Genomic DNA, 21,630 nt, shown 5'->3' on the forward strand with positions numbered 1-21,630 from the left:
ACATCAAACAATCAATCGCACACTTATTATTTAATTGGAAAGCTTCAATACATAACTACAAAGACAATTAGGACCACATAATGTGTAATTACCCGGCTTCAAACAAGGTAAACCAAAACATGCATGATCCTAACTCCTTTTTGAAGAAACAAAAGTAGACCAAAACATAAAAATCTAGACACCAAGGGTTACCTTGTGTTTAGAGTGTCAATTTTTGTGTACGTCATGAACAAGACGCAAATACCATATTGATGAGGTTAAACACCATCCTCAATTTAAGTCACCGACCATCATTTGTCAGTCTCATCAATCTTCTCTTCATCTTCTTCGTCATCATCACTAAATGAACCTTCACCACTAAATAAAAAATAAGATTTCATGAATTTTGTTATCGATACACATAATGAAACAAGAATCATATTTTGTATATATTATTATATATGGACTCATAAGTCTTTCTAAAACATTATTATGGTAGCAGAAATAAATTCATATGAATTTTGAAAATTTTCTTCCACTCTACGATTAATTATAATGATATATATATATATATGAAATAAAAAAATCAACTGAAACAAAATAACATTATTAAAAAACCAAATACACTTTAGTCATTCGTTTTTTGAAGTCTGAGACTACCTACAGGCACTACTCTTTTGATAAACAAAAGAAATAAGCTCACGTTTGGCCATCTTAAGGAAAGTGAGATTTAAAATGAAAATTTTGCCTGGTTCATTTTACAATTAAATTAATTTCCTCAATATTATTAAAACTAAAAGTAAGCATAATAGTTCAAGGGGTAGAAAAATAATCTTACTCTTGATAAATTTGGATATCGGGAATGTGAGAAATTTTATGCCAGTCTACACCGATCTTCTTGTCATACCTTCTCCATAGAAGATCACATTTCCTTATATAAAGTTTCTTCATATCCTTGAAACTTTGAATCTCATCTGGTAGAGAAACTAACTTCTTACAGTTTTCTAATGATAAAACCTCCAGTTTTGGAAGGTTAGCTGGCAAGGAATTCAAAACTTGACAATCGTAGATGTACAATTCTTGTAAAGAAAGAAACATAGCCGTGGTGTCTCCTAACATATTTGAGTGGTCATCATGGAAACACTTCAGTGAACATATATATCTCAGCGTAATGACCCTAAGATTGGGTAATCTCCCAACATTCCAGACACCAAAAAAACGTAATTTCAACCAAATTCTTTAAATTGGTCATCCAACTTGGAGAAATAATCTTTCCCATGTAATTCCATATACTCAATTCCTTGAGACTAGAAGTCGGTTCTAGTCCCTCGAGAACCTCTTCATAATGTATAAACTTTTGCTGTAGAGGCATAGAAAAAACACTTTTTGACCAGTCTAACGCCAAAGCTGACAAATTTGTTTTGCATTTGAGATTGGCACTCTTGGCTTCACTTAAGCCTCCAACAGACTCTAGTCCACGTATCTTTAAATTCCCCTCAAGAAGATTTAGACTCCCCAATTCCCCTATTTTGGCCACACTCTTGTTTAAAAAAGGAAATATACTCTTGTGAAGAGGAAAAAATGAAAGTGTTCGGAGACTAGATAGTTCTTTGATTCCACATGGCAAATGACTCAGACAATAACAGCCAGTGATGTCCAAATGTTGAAGATTCCTCATGTATCTGAGGCCTTTAGGCAACTTCTTCAATCTACCACAATGTTTTAGAAGCAACATTTGCAAGTTTTGGAGATAAATAATGGACTCACATAAAACTTCTATACTTGAGTCCGATAAATTCAAGTATCTTAAATGTTTGAGTTTGCAGACTAATTCTGGCAATGTATTCAAGTTGACACCACGCAAGTATAATACCCTTAGCTGCACGTGGTTGAAAATCTGGCTAATGTTACACTTATACCAGTGTCCGTGTCCGCCTTGGAACATGAATACCGACCTTAATGACGCTAACTTGCCTAACTCTTGGGGTGAAAATTGATAATCTGGACATGATGAGCTCAAATGAAGGACCCCGTTTGGGATTATAACCTCCTTACCGGGCTCTATGACTAAACAATCATCTCCCATCACATGTCGTGCCATGTCATGCATCAGATCATGCATTACATATTCATCATCCTTGGAGTCGGCCTTAACAATGAAAAACGACCTCCAAACCAAGCAATTAAAAATTTCCTCCCCAAGCATATACAAGTTGTTTCCTCCTTTGGGTGGAATAAAACCATTTGCCACCCACAACATAGTTAGTTCATCTTTTGTCATAGCATAGCCTTTAGGAAACAGACAACAATAAGCAAAACATCTCTTTAAATGTGGAAGCAAGTTATCATAGCTTAACTTCAAAATAGCAGGCACCACATGAATTTCTTCCAACTCCCATAAATTGTTGTCTTTCACATATTGCCAATAGTTTGTACTACTTTTTGACCACATTAGGCTACCCAAGGTCTTCACTGCCAAAGGCAACCCTTTACATTTCCCAACAATCTCCCTTCCAATAGGCTCTAGCTCACTTATGTCACCCCCTTCTCTTCCTTGTGCAAAAGCAAGCTTCTTAAATAACAGCCACGCATCCTCTTCTGATAAACATCCTAGTTTATGTTGTAACTCAGGAACCTTAGCCATTATTCGAGTAGTTGTTTGTGACCGCGTTGTCATCACTACAATACTTTCTTCAGCCCCACAAGTTAATGTTTTACTTAGCTCCTCCCACTTGGCCTTTTCATTCTCTTCGACCCAAACATCATCTAGTACAACTAGAAACTTTTTTCCCCTTAATTTGTTCCGGAGGGACACCTGCAACTTCTCTAGCTGTGTATCTATACACCCGCAGTTATCTATCAATTCAATAATTTTTCTCATTATCTCTTTCACTTGGAAGTTTTCAGAGACGTAGACCCAACATTTTAAGTCAAAATATTGATTCACCGTTTCATGGTTATAGACTAACTGAGCCAGAGTAGTCTTTCCCAAGCCTCCCATACCCCATATACCGTACACCGGAACCTCCCCATTCTCATGTTTCCCTATATCCTTGTTACATATATCTCCTATTACCATATCCCTTTCTTCATTTCTTCCCATGATAACTGAAGTATCGTGTATAACCGAGCTTGTTTCCCTATCTGGCATCTGACCCACATCTTCAGTATCGTCAACATGACTTGTGGGAACTAAAGGGGTCAAATCTAAGTTAAATCTCTCGGAATTTATGACATCCAGCTTACTTTTTATGTCTTTGACCTTGTGAGCAATCCTAACACGGGTCATATATTTATTTTGATTAGAGGAGAAGAAGGCTCTTACCCTGAATTCGACTTGTTTTTTGTGTAGACTTTGTAGCAAAGCTTCGGTAGAGATCTCATCCAACACATTTTCTACCTCCAAGGATGCTGATCTGAGACGCTTAAGCCACACCTCTACAGCATTATTCTTGACACGTTTCTCTTCTGCATCTCGAAGAACAGCTTGGATCTGCTCGAAATCATCCTTGAGACTCGAAATATCATCTTCGAGTCCCCTAAGTAGAGTAAACTCTTGGTTAGCTACAGAACCCAGTATCCGCACCACCTCCTTCACAAGGACCGCAACACCCACATCTGCCATGATTACTATTTCAAAATGAAAGAATCACAAATTTGTGTATGCCACTCAAAGATTGATAGTAATTCAAGAACTGAATGTTTGCTTGGAAACAAAAGCAAGAAAGTGAAGAAATGGAAAAGTCAATCCACCAATCACCAACTATTGAAAAGGTTAGGGAGCTCAAACAGCCTGGCTAGGTGGTTTTTCTAAACCATTTGTGATTAGTTTATTCTAATCAATGAACTGGTAGTAGTTCAAGCGTTACCATCGGGTTCACGTCCAGCTCATTGCTTACGTAATTGGACATGTTAACACAAGGATTAAACAAGTTAATTACAAAGACCACTTGGATTAGTTAAATGAATAAACTAATCGACCCAAAATTTAATAGAACATTCAACTCTTATATACGTACACCTAATTTGACGTATTCAACAGTTGTCTCATTTCTATCTCGGTCTCTATTTATTATTTAATTACGACTTTTGTGTGAAGATTCCCGTTTTGAGCGTCCACATAACTGAACTAAACCGAATCAAACCGAACCAAACCGAACCAAACCGAACAGAAAGTTTAGTTATTGGGTACATAGTTGGTTTCATAAACACGTGACTCGGTGAATGCCTGGTCAAGAAATTCAACATGGCAAAAACTTACTACCAAGTGCTCCTAAGCAACTTGTTCAATGAGTGGGGAAATTGGATGAAAGTAAAAGAGCGGAGGATATAATGAAGTTTTTCCGCAGAAGCTGAGAACAACCCGGGTTATTGGGTCCGAAATCGATTGTTTTCGGTTTGTTGCCGAAAACCGCTACGGGAAAGATTAATAAACACTTGCTAAGGGCTAAAGCAAAGGATATGGGACATGTTAAGACGTGTAAGTTGTAAATTATGTTGTATGTTGTTAAATTCATATGCAAATTGTGTCAACATTGTTATGTGAATTGGTGTATTCTTTTGTTTTGTGATTTGTATCATCAAATTTGCTTCTTTTACAAAATTTTACAAGCTACTATCTCATGCAATTGGCTACTTACTTCATTTATTTACAGCTATACAAAAATAAAATCTTGTTTTAATGTGCGATTTTCTTTGGAAAAGCCCATGTAATGTAAGCTGTCAACTTATTGTTCTAATTTGATTACTCTAATCATAATCATCTTGTATACCGACGGCTCAATCCTTTTTATGAGTTAAAACGGGTCCTTATATAAAAAAAATATCGTTTACGATTAAAGGATCATGAGTGGCAATCTTGACCCAAAAGCTTTCAAGTGGGTTACTTTGGGTTGCTTTTAAAATTATATAGGTTAGTTTGGGTATGATATTTGAACTCAATCAATCAATCATACCCAGTAAAATCCCACAAATAGCAAAGCTATTTGTAGGGTCTGGGGAGGGTGGGATGTAGGCACACCTTACCTCTACCCCTAGGGATAGAGAGGCTGCTTCCAAAAATATTTGAACTAAACCGGTCAATTAAAATTCCATTTTGTTATTCTAGGGTCAAAGGGGGTCGACAACTTTTAAGAAATGGGTTGATGTGGATTAGCACCTTAAAGAAACGGGTCAGATTTCGGATCTGAATGGGTTTCGGCCCGGCACAAATATCCGCACAAGACTGGTTACGACACGAAATAGGTTTTGGATCAGAACGGTTTTAGTTCGAATTGAGTTTTGGACCGAGACGGGTTTTGGCACGTGGCGGATTTTAGATCGAAACGGGTCGGTTCGGATCGGGTTCGGGCCGACAAGGGTTTCCGCACGGGACGGGTTTAGGATCGCAACGGGTTTTAGACCGACATGAGTTTCCGCACGAGACGGGTTTTAGGCCGACACGAGTTTCGGGCCGGGACTAGTTTCGTACCGTTTCGACGCGAATCTATTCGACCAGTACCGTTTCGACGCGAACCGTTTCGACGCGTACCGTTCGAATCTCTATTCCTACGGGATAGAGGTAAGGCTGAAAGCAGCATCTCTATTCCTACGGGATAGAGGTAAGGTTGTCTACATCTTAACCTCCTCAGACCCTACCTTAGCTTTGTGAGCCTAAATGAGCTTTCTATTTCAGGCTCGAGCTCGTTAAAGCTTGACTCGTTCGAGCTTTTAACCGAAAAGATAACGAGTAGCTCTTGAGCTTCTAGGCTTGTTTATACCCTTATTGATAAGGTTAGGGAGCTTAGGCAGCCTGGCTAGCTGGTTTTTCTAAACAATTTGTGATTATTTTATTCTAATCAATGAACTGGTAGTAGTTCAAGCGTTACCATCGGGTTCACGTCCAGCTCATTGCCTACGTACTTGGGCAGGTAAATATCATTATCACCGGCTAACATGTTAATTAGAAAGATCACTTGGATGGTTTAATATTATTATCACCGGCCAGCATCTGCTCTATAATTAGTTAAATGAATAAACTAATCGACCCAAAATTAAATAAAACATTCAACCCTTATATGCTTACACTTAATTTGACGTATTCAACACTTGTCCCATTTCTATCTCTGTCTCTATTTATTGTAGTATGGTACTTAATTTTACAAGTCAAGTTCTACTGCCTTACTTAAGAGGAAATTGATTACTTCATTCAACATGAATACAATAATTACTTTACAAGCTACTATCTCTAGCAATTGGCTACTTCCTTTAATCCTTTATTTATTGGCATGCTTAATAAAGTAAAATACTTTCACTTTCAAATGCATCATATAATGCTATATGATCCCCCCACGTGTGGCCTAGTGGTAGGAGGCTTGGGTTTTCCAATGGAGACTCAAGTTCAATTGGGGTGGATATAGGCGATCGAGGATTTAAACTAAGTCTTGTGTGAGGTTGTCAGTTCGATTCCCTAGCCCAACCGGGTTTTCGTCCCACCGTGTGTTACGCCAAAGAGTTCTGCTCTTGTGGTGGCACACATCACAAGACAAAAAAAATCGTTAAAAGACCATTTTACCATTTGTTAAAAGGGAGAAAAAAAGACAAAAAAGCTAGATGTTAACTAGGGTTGTTCAAAAAGCCCGTGGCTCGCTCGAAGTTCGCTCGAAAAAAGCTCGGTTCGAAGTCAGCTCGGTTTTAAACGAGCTTGCTCGGCTCAGTTTGTAAACGAGCCGAGCCCGAGCCAAGGTAGGTTCGATTATTGGCTCGCTCGATAGTTGGCTCGTTAGCTCGCTCGTTTAGCTCGTTTAAATTAAACCCCAAATTATATATATTTGTGTATTCAAATATATTTAAGAAATGTTTAATTAAAAACATGGTTATCTTTTTATCGAAAGAAATAAATTGTTAAGCTATAGTCTTAATTAGTAATATTGATTTTAAAAAATATATATTAAGGTAAGTAACATAGAGTCTTTTCTTTTTTGTTTTATTTATAGTTTGCACAAAATTACTATTCTATTAGCCTAAATAATGTTCTATTTATTGTTTTTTGGTTTTATGTATATCATTATGTGTAAAAAAATACAAAAAATATTTTTTTTAAATAAACGAGCCAGCTCGACGAGCCACGAGCTGGCTCGAGCTTTTGACGAGCCGAGCCCAACTTTCCAGCTCGTTAAGAAAAATGAGTTGGTTTGGCTCGATTCGATTTTTAAACGAGCCGCGCCTGAGCCCACCCTGGTTCGGTTCGGCTCGTTTACAGCCCTAATGTTAACTGAAAAACCTGACCAGATTTTGATTTTGGATGAAAATGGCAACAGAATTGAAACCACAGCAACCCAGATTCAAAAGGTTTGAGTTTCGGACTAAAGTGGCAAAAGTGAACAAACCTCAGGGACCATTTTGGCAGTTTACTCAAAAGAAAATCTCCCGAGTATAACTTCATATTGTCTTTAATTTTCTTCATCGTCGAATGCTTCTCTACTATTTCTCATTCCAATTTCATTACTTGTGTCTTCAACCATTGCACCTATAAAAAAGATTAGCACACATCACCCTTATCTCATTAATCCCAAATACACAGCTAATTAATTACAAGCAGATAGAATTCATAATAAGCTACTACAACCATTTATGTAATTGATATTTAAAAACATGCCCAAATTATATCAAATCATCATGTAATGGATCCATCACTTTTAACAGTGACAAGTAAACCATTAAAAAACAAACTTTTTAGTGAAGACTCAGATTAAGTATTATAAATTGTAAACACTTAAATCAACATAAAGTTATAAATACAGCTTGTAATCACGCTACTTAACCATACGACGAGAGTGCGAATGCATACCTCACAACAAGCCGGCAATCACAGTAATGCTTGTCTTAGAGAACACTTTTTGCAGTTTATTTCTCCTGCAGTTGCAGATAGAATGCGAAAAATAAGTTTAAAAACACAGATTTTGCTAAGAACAACGAGAGTCGTTAAAAACTAAAAGCAGTGGCAATGCAAATAAAAAATAAAGCATGTTACTGGTGAACTTGCACCATGAGGTACCACACCTACAAGTCCTGTTAACACAATTGAGTATACGGTGACTCGAGATGATAATCACTAGTGACATGCAAACAAATTAGGATCATATGACACGGTAGTGATTAACCAATGCAAAAAAAGAGAGTTGATTACTGTTTTCGTCCCTGTGGTTCGTCAAAAATCACTATTTCAGTCCATTAGTTTAAAAATTGCGATTTCAGTCCCTGTCGTTTCCCAACCATTTCAGTCCACCTCGTAACCATTTCAGTCCTTGTACTAACAAAATAAATGGATTAAAATGGCTAAGAAAGTGAAACCACAGGGACTGAAATGGTTACAAAAGTGAAACCACAGGGACTTGAATGGTTACAAAAGTGAAACCACATGGACTGAAATCGCAATTTTTTAACTAAAGGACTGAAATAGTGATTTTTGACAAACCACAAGGACGAATACAGTAATTAACTAAAAAAAAAGAAGACAAAGTTAGATATGGTGATAAACCACCAATGCATCATGCTACATAAGGGTCAAATAATTTGTTGCTAACGTCTTTGGATAACATGTAGTGGAAACTGCAATAGACAAATGGTGGATTTTTTCATGTTAGAAAAACTATCATCAAACTTGTTTGCATCTACTATAACTAGGGGTGCAAATAAGCCGAGCCAAGCCCGTGCTCGACTAGGCTTGAGCTCATATGAAAGCTCGAGCTCGAGTCATGGGTAGTTTTTCAAGCTCAAGATCGAGCCTGTAATTTAGGTTCATGAGCCAGCACGAATTCGTTTACTAATGTGCTTGTTTAGGGTCATGAGCTAGCTCGAGTTCGTTTACTAATGTGCTTGTTTAGGCTCATGAGCCAGCTTGAGCTCGAGTCATGTGGTTGGAAATTAACATAATATATACACACAGTTAATATATTAATTATAAAATTGTATAAATAATGTGCTTGTTTAGGCTCATGAGCCAGCTCGAGTTCGTTTACTAAACAAGCTTATTTTTAGTCCCAGGCTCGCTTCGAGCCAGTTTCGAGTGGCTTGCAAGTAGCTCGGCTCGTTTACACCCCTAACTTAAACAACTAACCAGTTACTTACACAATGGTGAATAAAATTGGAAGAAAAAAAGAACAACTTTCTTCGAACACTTGATATGCATAGACTCTCAACATCATCAATCATATGCAACAAGGTCAACTGCACCCAAAATCGCAGCACTGATCAAAGATTCATCATGAATTCAAACATTAATTGTAAAATTCAAAGTTTGCAAAGCAAAATAAAACAATACCTTCAAACCTAGCATAATAGTGAATTTCAGCAGGCAGGCAGACCTTAACAAAAGAGTGCATATTAAAAGTTAAAATCATTCACAGGAAGTTCCCTTCACCGGTCTCGATTCAGTCCGGGTAAACCCCTTTGTTTCGGTCTCTGCATAATCGAAATCCATTAACATAAACTTCACATATTTGATCCTCCAAGGTTCATAAATCAAATTGCATTTAAGAAAACAACAGTGGCTTTATGGTTCCATGTTACCTAAATGGCAGTCGCAGAGAGTAGTAGTTTATTGGTCAGTCTGGTGTTGTGGTTCGTCGGTGGAAGTTTTTCCTGGAAACGAACGGATCGAGAGGGAAGAGAGATGAATGTTTGAGAGCACAAAATTTTGAATGGGGGGAATTTGGATTGGGAACCACCACCGCCACCACCACCACTACCATCTGCACTCGACCACCACCACCATCACCATCACCTGCGTTGGTGACTGAAACTAACCCCAAATCCTCAAGCACCCTAGATTTCAAATCCACCAAATTGATTGTTGAATCCCCTCTGTCATGGCAAATTGACAGAGGGGTTTTGTTTAGAATCAAAAAACGAGTGGAATGGTAGAAATAATTACCGTTAATGGTGTCGGAATGGACGTCGAAGGGTTCGTCGGAGTTCTGGCGGTGGATCTGGTTCTGCCGGCAGGGATCTGGTTGGGTTCTGGATCTGCTTCTCCGGCGGTGGATCTGGAAATCTCCAATTTAGAGAGCACATGGGTAGTCGATGAAGTAGCAGCCACAATTACACCTAGATCAGGTGGTTTTGGAGGGATTATATGTGGGATTTGGCCACCAAAGGAAGGAAAATCGGACACGGGGACGGTAGTGCCGAGAGAGAGTTTTCCTGAGGGAGAAAGTAGAGAGAGAGAAAGTGGGCAAATGAAAATGGGTGGGAAAAATAAAGGTTTAATTAAATGAAAAGAGGAAATGACCAAAATGCCCTTGACTTAACAAAGGTGAATGGATGGGGTTAAGTTAGTTGGACCAAAATGACAACGATGAAACTGTTTTGGACCCAGATACGAAAAATGAAACCTTTGGACTAAACTGACAAACTGGTCCAAACCACAGGGAGTAAAATGGCATTTAACTCTAAACTTTACATAAAATCTTGTTTTAAAGTGCGATCCTCTTTGGAAAAGCCCATGTACTGTAAGTTGTCAACTTATAGTTCTAATTTCATTACTCTAATCATAATCATCTTGTATACCTAGGTTTAGGGACGGCTCAATCCTTTTTATGAGTTTAAAACGAGGTCCTTATATAAAAAAATATTGTTTACTATTAAAGGAGCGTGAGTAAATAAAGATAAAGGAATAAATTCTGTAAAAAAAACAAACTCTACAAGCAATGATTAATATGAAAGAGACAAACGAGTGAAAAAAAAATGGGACCAAGATTCATTCACAAAGTGTTTGCGAATTAGATCCAAGTTCAAATGCAACAAGTAGTAACTTGTTACTTGATGGCCTACCAAAATTTCTAGACTCCACAATCCCCAAATACCAACTGGAACCATATATCTAAAAACCTAAATCACAAAACATACAAGATAAATTATTAACAAATTTTACTGACTAATTAATAACAAACGAGAGTTGGAGTTCGATTTTGATAACTTTTAATTGTGATAGCCAATAGGATTGGTTAACAAATCATACGTAGAAATACCTTTAGACAGAAGTGTTAAGAGAGGTTCTAATATGCTAAATTTAGTTATTCTCGTTTCTCTCTCTATATATACATATACATTCAAGAATTTTGTAAGCTTTCGCAATCATCAAAAGATTTTCTAATTTGCTTCTTGTCATTCTTTTGTTGATTACAAATAATTATTTTTTATTAATTGATTTATTGTGTATATAGGTAACTACTTATTTATTAACTAGGTTAGAACCCCGTGTATTACACGGGTTGAATAAATGTAATTTTATATACCAAATAATAGAAAATATATTTTTAAAAATCTCGTTTATTACACGGGTTGAGATAAATGTAATTTTATATACCAAATAATAAAACAATATATTTAAAAATCTCGTTTTAGGACGTTTTTTTTTTTTTTTCATAAAACGCCCCATTACGGGTGGTCTTATATTAGAATTTATGTTTGATTACGCATTAAATAATAATGTTCTTGAACGTGTTCATGTTCATGAAGATGTTTATGAAGTTCTAGGTATTACTTGAACAATGAAGTTCTGGGTAGTATACAATGTTTTGTTATTTGGTTTTTTAAATATTGTTTTGTTATTTGTTTTTTTAAATATTGTGAGATTACTAAAATACCTCTTCACTTAACGGTCAAACTAACAAAGCTGGGTGGGGGACTCAAGAAGAGGAACAAAAAAAAAAAAAGGATTTTGGGCACTCGACCTGATGCCAGCTGACATGCTCAGGGGCCCAAAATGCATTTTACTCCACATGACCGCCACCACACCTTCACCACCCCTGCACTTCTCATCACTGCATCGCACCACTATCACCACTGCTCCTCCACCTTAAACCCTCACACACACTATCCACCACCACCCCCACCATCATCCCTACCACTGCAACAAGATCAACCATCACCAGACGTCTACCGTCATCCCCACCACAAGATCAACCGGAGGTCTCTCTCTCCCACCGCCGCCGTAATCTCCACCAAATCGAAGTTCCAAATCCAAATCATGAAACTTGGGCTCCACAAGCAGACTAGTAGCTGACTTCTAACACAAAAATCGGGTTTTCGAGTTCGTGTTTCGGATTTTGCACAGTTCCAAAGACTCCACAAGCAGCCGGTAATCCCTTCATATTTCTCCATTTACTTTTTTGCTTTTTGAGATTTAATATTTCAGTTTCGTTGTACTGGACAATTGGGTTTGTGTACTGGTCAATTGGAATTTTATTAGGGTTTGTGTACAGGCCAATTGGGTGCCCCTTTTAGTGGTGAATTGGGTTTGACTACATGATTCAACAAATTGTAGTAGTACAAAATGTCTATGTACTTGTTATATTTGTTATATTTTACTTGTTTTTGCTGCTCCTTATTTGCTGGATATTTGTTATATTTTGTTCCATTGCAGAGGGCATGGTTGCAAAAGTCGCTAGGCGCTCCCTAGTCGGTCAACCGGGGAGTTGAGAGTACTCGGACACGTCAAATTATAAAGAAATTAGTTTTCAGATATGTTTCAAATAATATAAATTTACTAATATTTATAACAAAATACATGAAACTGATATTCATTCTTTAATATGATATGCATAGAAATTATGTTTTATTTTATTTTAAGTAAGACTCGGCCCGAGTTGACTTACAAGATCCGATTTTGGCCGATGTTTACGGCGTTTCATCGATTCCGAGTAATTAGGCGGAGTTGAAGAAAGTCGCCTCAGCAACCAACCTTGTAGTGACTACTCGGGGAGTGCTCGGCCTTGGAGACCTTGTTTTACAACCATGGCAGAGGGTAATAATTTACATCAAGATAGTTGGTAAACGGGCAACAAGCTGCGCCGCTATTAATCCCCAACTGGACCTCACAAGTCAAACTATTAATCTCCATCTACCTTGATTGCTGGTAATGGATTAGTGGTTTAGAAAAGTAGTCAAGGTGTTAATTGACCCATTTTTTTGGTCAATGGATAAACATTTAAGCAACTAGTTAAGGGTTCAAACTTTGTGCTGCTTATTAGGATTTAAACGACTAGTTTAGTTATGTTCAAGATTTGTTATGACCCTCCTATTGGGATGACGAGTTTCGCCTCTATAGACGAGGAAGTCAAAATAAATTACCATGTTTTTTGGGGATAGTATACAAGAAAATGACCCTTCAGATGAGGAAGTCAAAATAAATGGTGATGTTATGGCCGACGACAACAGCGATCTTTTATACACATGTTATACTAGTGATGATTCTGATTGAATGTATGTTTATAATTAATTCATGTTAAATTGTTTAAATTCCTTATTTTTGTTTATTATATCTATAAATTAGGGGTGCAAACGAGCCGAGCCCGAGCTCGACCAGGCTCGAGCTCGATTAACTTATGAGAGCTTGGCTGGATTCGAGCTTTGTTTTCAAAGCTCGAGCTCGACTCGTTTGTATTTTCTCAAGCTCGAGCACGGCTCGGGCTCGGCTCGTTTATTATCTATTAATTAGTATATTAAATAAAAATAATAGACTTTTAAGCTCGCGAGCTCGATAAGTGAAGCTCGGGCTCGGGCTCGTTTACTAAATAAGCTTATTTTTAGGTTCGAGGTCGGTTTGTAAACAAGTTTAAATAAGCTCGGCTCGACTCAGCTCGTTTACATTAAGGCTCGATAAGGCTCGACGAGCCTAACGAGCTTCACATGCAAGGCTCGGGCTCGATAAACAAACGAGCTTTGTTTTTAGGCTCAAGCTCGGCTCGGGCTCGATAAGGCTCGACTCGTTTCGAGCTTTTTCTCGAGCCGATCTCGAGTAGCTCGCGAGCCGCTAGGCTCGTTTGCACCCCTATATCTATACTACGCGTTAGTTTTTTGTTGAAGGAATGGTTGATGTTGCACATGGACACGGGGGAGATGGTGGGAGTCAGGACCCCAATAGGAATCCAAACACAATCCAAAGCGTTGGCGAGTCTTGTAAGTTGTTTCATTTAATTAACTAATTTTTTTCCTTCTTTTCTTTTTCAGTTTTTACTTCTTTTTTCTGTGTTTCTTTATTGGTTTTCTCCACACAATGGAACTGGTAGATGCATCTTCTGTCAACACTTAACACTTGATAAGAACAAAAAAAAAAAATCTAAAGGAACATGAATAAAATTGCGGGTCGACTTACATTAGAAGGTCGCTTCTTCGATTTTAGTCGTTTGAAATCGAATAAAATTGCGGGTCGACTTAGATCAGAATATCTTTTCGATTGGCTAACTTTTCAGTTTTATGTTTGAATGTAGCACAAGCCAAGAGAAAGCGTGGACGGGCGAAAAACGTAAAATTATTTAAAAAAATGTGAATAAAACCAGAGTGAGGTATTACCCATTTACTTTTCTGATGAGGCATGTCAGTATGAGTTCACTGGACCGCATTCCTCGGATTTTATAAGATTTATCTCCAACACTATTGCAAGTGTAGTTCCTATGCATTTTAAAGATTGGCAGAGTGTTCCACCTCAGTACAAAAAAGAGCCGTGTATCCCTCACTTTTCGTAAGGGCTCGTGCGTAATGTTTTATTCATATATCAGTTTCGTAACTTACATATTTTCTAATTATTTGTTTTTATAGGATTACTTTAATCTAAACATGTATAAAGATGGCGACGCCAACCAGTGGGCAGGGATTGAGCTCGGAATCATTGCCGAATGTCCGAGTCGCTACAGAAGTCGAAAGAATAGACTGAAAGAACATTTTTTGAAATATGGAGGTTATGACGATGTTGAAAGAGCAAAGAGTTGCTGCCCAAAGAATTATAAACTGTGAAAGTGGGTTGACCTTATTCATACGGTGTTCTTGGATCCTGCCTATATAAGATGATGCAATGCAAATAAAAGAAACAAAGAAAACCACTTTAATACACTTATTATGTCTTTTTTTAGTTTAACTTAATATGTCCAGCTTTTTAGAGAAAACGGGTCAAAATGAGCCGAACCCACTTTAATACACTTACTATGTCCATTTTTTTAGTTTAACTTAATATGTCCAGCTTTTTAGATTAAACGGGTCAAAATGAGCAGAACCCACTTTAATACACTTATTATGTCCATTTTTTTAGTTTAACGGGTCTAAAGCGGGTCGGGTGATTTTGACCCATTTAAAGCTATTACCCGGTTTCATCATTACGCCCCGCTTGCGGTATGCGCATATAGATGACGTGAATCTAAAATAATTAAAGTTAGTATACATAACAAGTGTGTCATATAGGTTGATGACAACTATATTATATCAACATGACAAGTTTTTTTCCACTTGTTTATACTGTTTTTTCTTGGACAGAAATGTTTAATTTAATTTAATATCAAGTCATGTGTCTACTGAGCTTTATACCAGTGATAAACTATTTTTTTTTAACATTTTACCATGTAACTTGAAATTTTAGGTAACATGGTGTTTCATTAACAAGAGAACTACTTGTGTATGTTCGGATCTAACAAGTTTTTATTGATATATATTGTTTGGTTAATAATATCCAACTTTACGTTTAAAGGGGTTAAAATGACCCGAACCCACTTTTATTTACTTATGTTGACCCGAAACCACTTCATTAGACTAAACATCGGGGGGCAACTTTACAGAATAGTAACCAAGTTTTTAACATGTTCCACTAAAGTCACTCATTCTTATTTTGTCTCTCAAAAATCACTCAAGTTTGATTTATTGTTCTAATGTTATGCAATTTCCAGGTTACCCTAATAATATAGCAGGTCATGTTTCTTTATTTAGTTTTTACATTTGAATAAATAATTATATTTTTTCTTTACCTTAAAATATAATACTAGAATTTATTATAATGAACCTTTTTAAATAAAAGATTCTTCTTCTTCCTCGTTTCTGATGAAGGCCATCTTCCACTAAATAAACTAAAGATGATGCATCATCATAGGTAAAATTCAAAGAGTCAAGTTAAATACTTGATTTCTCTCGACTAAAAGGAAATGCAGACTTCACCTCAAAATTCGTCTAAACCTTCCAATTTCTCACAGTTTTTATTCATCTTTAAATCCACCTCCTCGTCTATCAACCTTCAAAAATGAAAAAAGCAACCATACTTGGTCTCCCTCATCAAAGGTTGTTAGTTTTTATCGTCGTGTTTAAGAGTCTGGTGATATATACAAGATTGAAAAGTAGTATAAAATATGTTTTGATTTTAAAAAATCCATCGACAATATAAACATTAACATAAACATAAGCATTAAAAGAAAATAAAAAGAAAAAAGTGGTAACCTGGTGACCTGGTAATTACGTAGTATTAGAACACTAAATTAAAGTTTAGTTATTTTAAAGAGACAAAAAAGGTTTGGATGACTTAATTGGAACACTAGAGAAACTTGGTTACATTTCTATGACATTTCCCCAAACATGGGATATTATTGTTAGTATAGTTGCATTTATTGAAATAAATGAGTTGTTATTTTTTATTATCAATGATGGAACAGGTTGGTTTTATCGATTTTAAAGCAGTTATGTTGTCGAATTTTAGTAAAAAATCTAATGTATCGTTTAATGTAGGGTAAAATTCAAGACGAGTTAGCGAGAGCGTCTGAGAGATGCGGATGATACAATACATTACCAGTTGATGAAATCGGGGAACTCAAAAGTGCCTTAGGTCATAGGAATGGGCACATACGCGGTGTTGGTCGTGTTGTTATAGATGTCACCCACGAAATATCGATTTCATACCCTCCGCCACGACAACAACAATCGGAAGAATTGCAAGAAGAAATGCAAGAAATGTGACAACAAGAAGCGCAAGTGTGGCCATTCTCAAACCAAGCAATTATGGAAATACAACAACATGCAGTGAAACGAAAAATGGGTCACGATGATGATTAAGAATTAGTTATTGCATTTAACTTTTAATTCGAAGTTTGAACTCGATAACTCATTTTTATTTTGATGCTTGAATTTGATAACTAGGATGAATATTTTGTAGTTTGAACTTTTGGTTTTGCAATTTTATGTCGTTTGAATTCAGGTAAAAAAATTAGGGTAAACAGTAAAAATAAAAAAAAGTATTAAAAAAATTAATATGTAGGGACGACATATGGTCTCTATAGTTAATTGTCGAGGCATCGGTGGTGAGATCGTGTTTCGTGGGAATGTTGTTATGAAAGGTTACTTAAAGAACCTGAAAGTCAATTCTGAGGCTTTCGCACACGGGTGGTTCCACTCGGGTGACTTAGCCTTGAAACACCCATATAGTTATATCGACATAAAATACCGGTCAAAGGATTCAGGTGGTGAAAATATAAGTAGTGTCGAAGTCGAAAATACTTTATATCAACACCCACTAATTGTCGAGGCATCAGTAGTGGCTCGACCCGATGAAAGATGGGGTGAATCCCCATGTGCTTTTGTGACGTTGAAAACCGAGGTAGACAAATCCGATGAAGGTAAAGTCGCGAAAGATAGAATGAAGTTTTGTCGCGAGAACATGCCGGGTTATTGGGTCCCGAAATCGATTGTTTTCGGTTTGTTGCCGAAAACCGCTACGGGAAAGGTTCAAAAACACTTGCTAAGGGCTAAAGCAAAGGAAATGGGACCTGTTAAGTCGAGCAAGTTGTAAATTTATGTTGTATGTCGTTAAATTGATGCATTCCTTTGATTTATGAATTTTGTATTATATTTTCAAATTTGTAAGTTCATATGCAAGCTGTCAAAACCTATGTTTTCAGAAGTAAACTAAAAATTATGGGGTCGGCACCCCCTCAGTTCCTCACAGTTGCTGGGCTGCTGGACTATCTTTTAAATATGCTAGACTTTAAAAGTTTTCAACTGGACTTTTAAATCCAAATAAAGAATTTGGACCGGTTTTGTAAATAAAAACTTTAGACTAGGATTAATTACACGGTTAGGCTCTGTGGCATGTTCATATTACAACTTTGATACATATTTATTTGAAACTACAAAATTGGTCTTAAGTTATTCATCGATGTAACATGGTTGGTCTCTAATGACATGATCTGTACATATAACTGGAATAAAAAGGTGTTTCAAATGATACATTCAATCACACACATTATTTAATTGCAAAGCTTCAAAAGAAAATTACAAAGATAACTAGGAACCACATTGTGTGTAATTACCCGGCTTCAAAATGTACCAAGCGTTTATACCGCAAATTTAATTAAGTAAATGTACCAAGCGTTTATACCACATTGTGTGTAATTACCCATTCTCAAGTTAAGTCACCAATTGCCATCATTCGTTGGTCTCTTTAATCCCATCAATCTTATCTTCATCTTCTTTATCACCATCCTCTAAATATAAAGTCACGAAATAAAAATTAAAATAGATTAAATGAACTTTTGTTATCTATAAGCATAATGAAACAAACATAATATTTTATAGTATTATATTATATATGGAATCAGTTATTTTTTTTAAATATTATTATGGTAGCAAAAATTAAGCATTTTATTCCACTCTACGACAATACTGATATTTATGAAAATTGAGGAAATAAAAAAACGAAATTAAATAAGAGGATGAGAAAACCAAATACTTTAGTCATTCGTTTATAAAGTTTAGAAACTTCCAGTTCTATTCTTTTGATAAAGAAATGAAATAAGCTCAAGTTTGGCTAACCAATCAATTTTCAAAAAATGACATTTAAAATGAAATCAAGTCTGGTTCATTAAGTATAAAAGTTTGAGAGGGAGAAAAATAACGCTACCTTGGAGGAGGATCGATACGGATATTGGGAATGTGAGAAATTTTAGGCCAATCCACACCCTTCTCTTTTTCATACCTTTCAGATAGATGTTTACAATCCGTTATCACAAGTTCATTCAGGTCTTTGAAACTTTGAATCTCATCCGGTAGAGAAACTAATTCATAGCAGTTTCTTAATCTTAAAACCTTGAGCTTTGGAAGGTTACTTGGTAAGGTTTCCAAACAAGGACAGAAACCAATGTCCAGATTTTGTAAAGAAGGAAACATAGTGGTGGTGTCTCCTGACTTGTTTGTGTTGTCATCATGGAAACACTTTAAAGACGTCATGAACTGCAACTTGATGCTCCTAAGACTGGGTAATCTCCCAAGTGCTGGAATACACTCACAGTTCAAACACCCAGAAACATGAATTCTAACCAAGTTATTTAAGTTGACCATCCAACTTGGAGAAATATTCTTTCCCATGTAACGAGATATAACCAATTCCGTGAGACATGGATTTGGTTCTAGTCCCTCAAGTACCTCTTCATCGTGTTCATTCATATGAAACTCATTCCATTCTAAACGCAAAACAGACAGATTTGATTTGCATTTGAGGTTGGCACTCTTGGCCTCACTTAAACCTCCAACGTTCTCAAGTTTTGTTATCCCCAGCCTCTTGAGAAGATTTAGACCCCCCAATTCCCCTATTTTAGCCCCACTCTCGTTACCAACAGGAAACCATGGAAGCCATTTGAGACTAGTTAGTTCTTGGACTCCTAAAGGCAAATGCATCAGATTAAAAGTGTCCTTGAGGTCCAAATGTTGAAGAGAACTCATGTATCTCAGGCCTTCAGGAAACTTACACAGTTCAAAACAACCACACAAAATCAACACTTGCAAGTTTTGGAGATAAACAATCGACTCTGGTAAAACTTTTATATCTGAGTATGATAATATCAAGTACTGCAAGTTTTGGAGATACATAATTGACTTCGGTAAAACTTCTATACGCGAACCAGATAAATTCAAGTATCTCAGATGTTTGAGTTTGCAAATTGATTCGGGTAACGCACTTAACCCTATCTCACACAAGTATAATACTCTTTGATACATGTGGTTGCAAATCTGGCGAATGTCACGTTGATATTTATACCCAAACATGAATATAGACTTTAATGACGTTAACTTTTCTAAATCCTCAGACGAAAATTGGAACTTTTCATCCGGACATGACGAGCTCACATGAAGTACCTCATTTGTGATTCTAGCCTCCCTACCAGGTTGTATAACTAAACAATCATCTCCCATCACATCCTCTGCCAGGTCGTGCATCAGATCATGCATTTTATACTCATTAGAGAATCTGCCAACCTGGAAGAAGGACCTCCAAACCAAACAATTTAAAATTTCTTCCCCAAGCACATACAAGTCGTTTTCTCCTCTAGGTGGAATTAAACCGTTAGATGCCCACACCGAAATCAATACATCCTTCTCCATCTCATAGCCTTTAGGAAACAAACAACAATAAGCAAAACATCTCTTTAAATGTGGAAGCAAGGTATCATAACTTAACTTCAACGCAGGCAAGACCTTACTTTCTTGCAACTCCCATATGTGGTTGTCTTTCACACGTTTCCAATCATTGCTACTGCTTTTTGACCACATTAAGCTACCCAATGTCTTCACTGCCAAAGGCAGTCCTTGACATTTCTTAACTATCTCCATTCCGATAGGCTCTAGCTCACTTATGTTGTCCCATTCTCTTCCTTTTGCAAATGCAAACTTCTTGAACAATAACCACGAGTCCTTTTCAGATAAGCATCCGAGTTCATGTTGTAACTCGGGAACCTTGGCCATCATTCGACTAGTCGTTTGGAATCGTGTTGTCGTCACAACCATACTTCCTTCAGCCCCACAACTTAATATTTCACTTAATTGGTCCCACTTACTCTTTTCACCATCTTCAATCCAAACGTCATCTAGTACAACTAAAAATTTCTTTCCCGTTAACTTACTTCGAAGGGAATCTTGCAACGTATCTAGGGTTGTAAGTGTACACCCACGTCCATCAATGGATTCGATGATTCTTTTTACTGTGTCTTTAACTTGGAAGTTTTGAGACACGTATACCCAACATCTCAACTCGAAACATTTAGTCACCCTTTCATGGTTGTAGACTAACTGAGCAAGAGTAGTCTTTCCCAGACCTCCCATACCCCATATACCATACACCCGAATCTTACCATCTTCATGTTTTCCTAAATCTTTGTCACATATTGTTCTAGTAACCTTCTCCATCTCTTCATCTCTTCCGAAGATCACTGAAGAATCATGTATAAGAGAGCTAGTTTCCCTATCTGGCATCTCAACTACAACGCCAACATCTACACGACTCACATCACTATGTGACAAACCTAACCTAGATCTATGGGATGCAACGGCATCCAGTTTTCTTCTTAGGACTCTAACTCTGTGAGCAACCCTTACACGGAACATAAGTTGATTATGATCGGAGGAGAAGAAGGCTCTTACCCTGTGTTTGAAGCCCCTTTCTTTGTATAGACGTTGTAGCAAAGCTTCAGTTGAGATGTCGTCCAACACATTTTCTACCTTCAAGGATGCTGATCTGAGACGCTTAAGCCATACCTCTACAGCGTTATTCTTGACACGTTTCTCTTCTGCGTCTTGAAGAACAGCTTGGATCTGCTCAAAATCATCCTTGAGACTCGAAATATCATCTTCGAGTCCCCAAAGCAGATTGAACTCTTTGATAAGTTCAGACGTCAGCCTCCCCACCACCTCTGTCACAAGGGCCGAAACAGCCGCATCTCCCATGATTACTATTTCTAAATATTAGAATCAGAGATGGATCATACAAAAGAATTTATGTTTTAGAACCAAAGCAAGATGGTGAAGAAATTAAGAGACAATTGATAGGTATGAGTCTTCACTTTATTCCTTGCTTTCACTTTATTCCTTCCT

The 21,630-nt window shown here is 36.9% G+C and overlaps 2 protein-coding genes and 2 long non-coding RNA genes across 9 annotated transcripts; 1 reads left to right on the plus strand and 3 right to left on the minus strand.

Moving 5' to 3' along the window:
- Positions 1 to 3: 3 nt before the first annotated feature.
- On the minus strand, positions 4 to 8,203 carry LOC118481081 (putative disease resistance protein RGA1). 3 transcript variants are annotated; one of them, XM_035976184.1, is made up of 4 exons: positions 7,808 to 8,203; positions 7,347 to 7,486; positions 818 to 3,609; positions 4 to 357 (listed from the first exon to the last, which is right to left on the minus strand). In XM_035976184.1, the coding sequence occupies exon 3, from the start codon at positions 3,602 to 3,604 to the stop codon at positions 1,157 to 1,159; it is 2,448 nt and encodes an 815-aa protein (XP_035832077.1). In that variant the 5' UTR covers positions 3,605 to 3,609; positions 7,347 to 7,486; positions 7,808 to 8,203; the 3' UTR covers positions 4 to 357; positions 818 to 1,156. The 3 variants fall into 3 exon arrangements, 2 of the variants coding, with proteins under 2 accessions (XP_035832077.1, XP_035832075.1); XM_035976182.1 differs by having other exon boundaries at positions 818 to 6,474; XR_004864328.1 differs by lacking the exon at positions 818 to 3,609.
- A 921-nt stretch (positions 8,204 to 9,124) lies between these two features.
- On the minus strand, positions 9,125 to 10,188 carry LOC118481085. Of its 2 annotated transcripts, none has more exons than XR_004864333.1 (3): positions 9,529 to 10,188; positions 9,281 to 9,420; positions 9,125 to 9,186 (listed from the first exon to the last, which is right to left on the minus strand). It is a non-coding gene; the product is annotated as an uncharacterized LOC118481085 (long non-coding RNA). The 2 variants fall into 2 exon arrangements; XR_004864336.1 differs by having other exon boundaries at positions 9,125 to 9,206.
- A 1,462-nt stretch (positions 10,189 to 11,650) lies between these two features.
- Positions 11,651 to 14,991, plus strand: LOC118481088. 3 transcript variants are annotated; one of them, XR_004864338.1, is made up of 4 exons: positions 11,651 to 12,100; positions 13,828 to 13,920; positions 14,232 to 14,482; positions 14,560 to 14,991. It is a non-coding gene; the product is annotated as an uncharacterized LOC118481088 (long non-coding RNA). The 3 variants fall into 3 exon arrangements; XR_004864339.1 differs by lacking the exon at positions 11,651 to 12,100 and adding an exon at positions 12,467 to 13,224; XR_004864337.1 differs by lacking the exon at positions 11,651 to 12,100 and having other exon boundaries at positions 13,670 to 13,920.
- Positions 14,992 to 17,945: 2,954 nt separating this feature from the next.
- Positions 17,946 to 21,523, minus strand: LOC118481089 (disease resistance protein RGA2-like). The gene is made up of 2 exons (XM_035976188.1): positions 18,668 to 21,523; positions 17,946 to 18,251 (listed from the first exon to the last, which is right to left on the minus strand). The coding sequence occupies exons 1-2, from the start codon at positions 21,481 to 21,483 to the stop codon at positions 18,242 to 18,244; spliced, it is 2,826 nt and encodes a 941-aa protein (XP_035832081.1). The 5' UTR covers positions 21,484 to 21,523; the 3' UTR covers positions 17,946 to 18,241.
- Between the last annotated feature and the right edge of the window lie 107 nt (positions 21,524 to 21,630).

This window comes from Helianthus annuus, chromosome 1 (genome assembly GCF_002127325.2).
Source record: "Helianthus annuus cultivar XRQ/B chromosome 1, HanXRQr2.0-SUNRISE, whole genome shotgun sequence".
In the NCBI taxonomy this organism is placed as follows: Eukaryota; Viridiplantae; Streptophyta; class Magnoliopsida; order Asterales; family Asteraceae; genus Helianthus; species Helianthus annuus.

Excerpts from the sequence above, each read along its gene's own strand:
- LOC118481089 (XM_035976188.1), bottom strand. The coding sequence starts at position 21,483 with ATGGGAGATGCGGCTGTTTCGGCCCTTGTGACAGAGGTGGTGGGGAGG.
- LOC118481081 (XM_035976184.1), bottom strand. The coding sequence starts at position 3,604 with ATGGCAGATGTGGGTGTTGCGGTCCTTGTGAAGGAGGTGGTGCGGATA.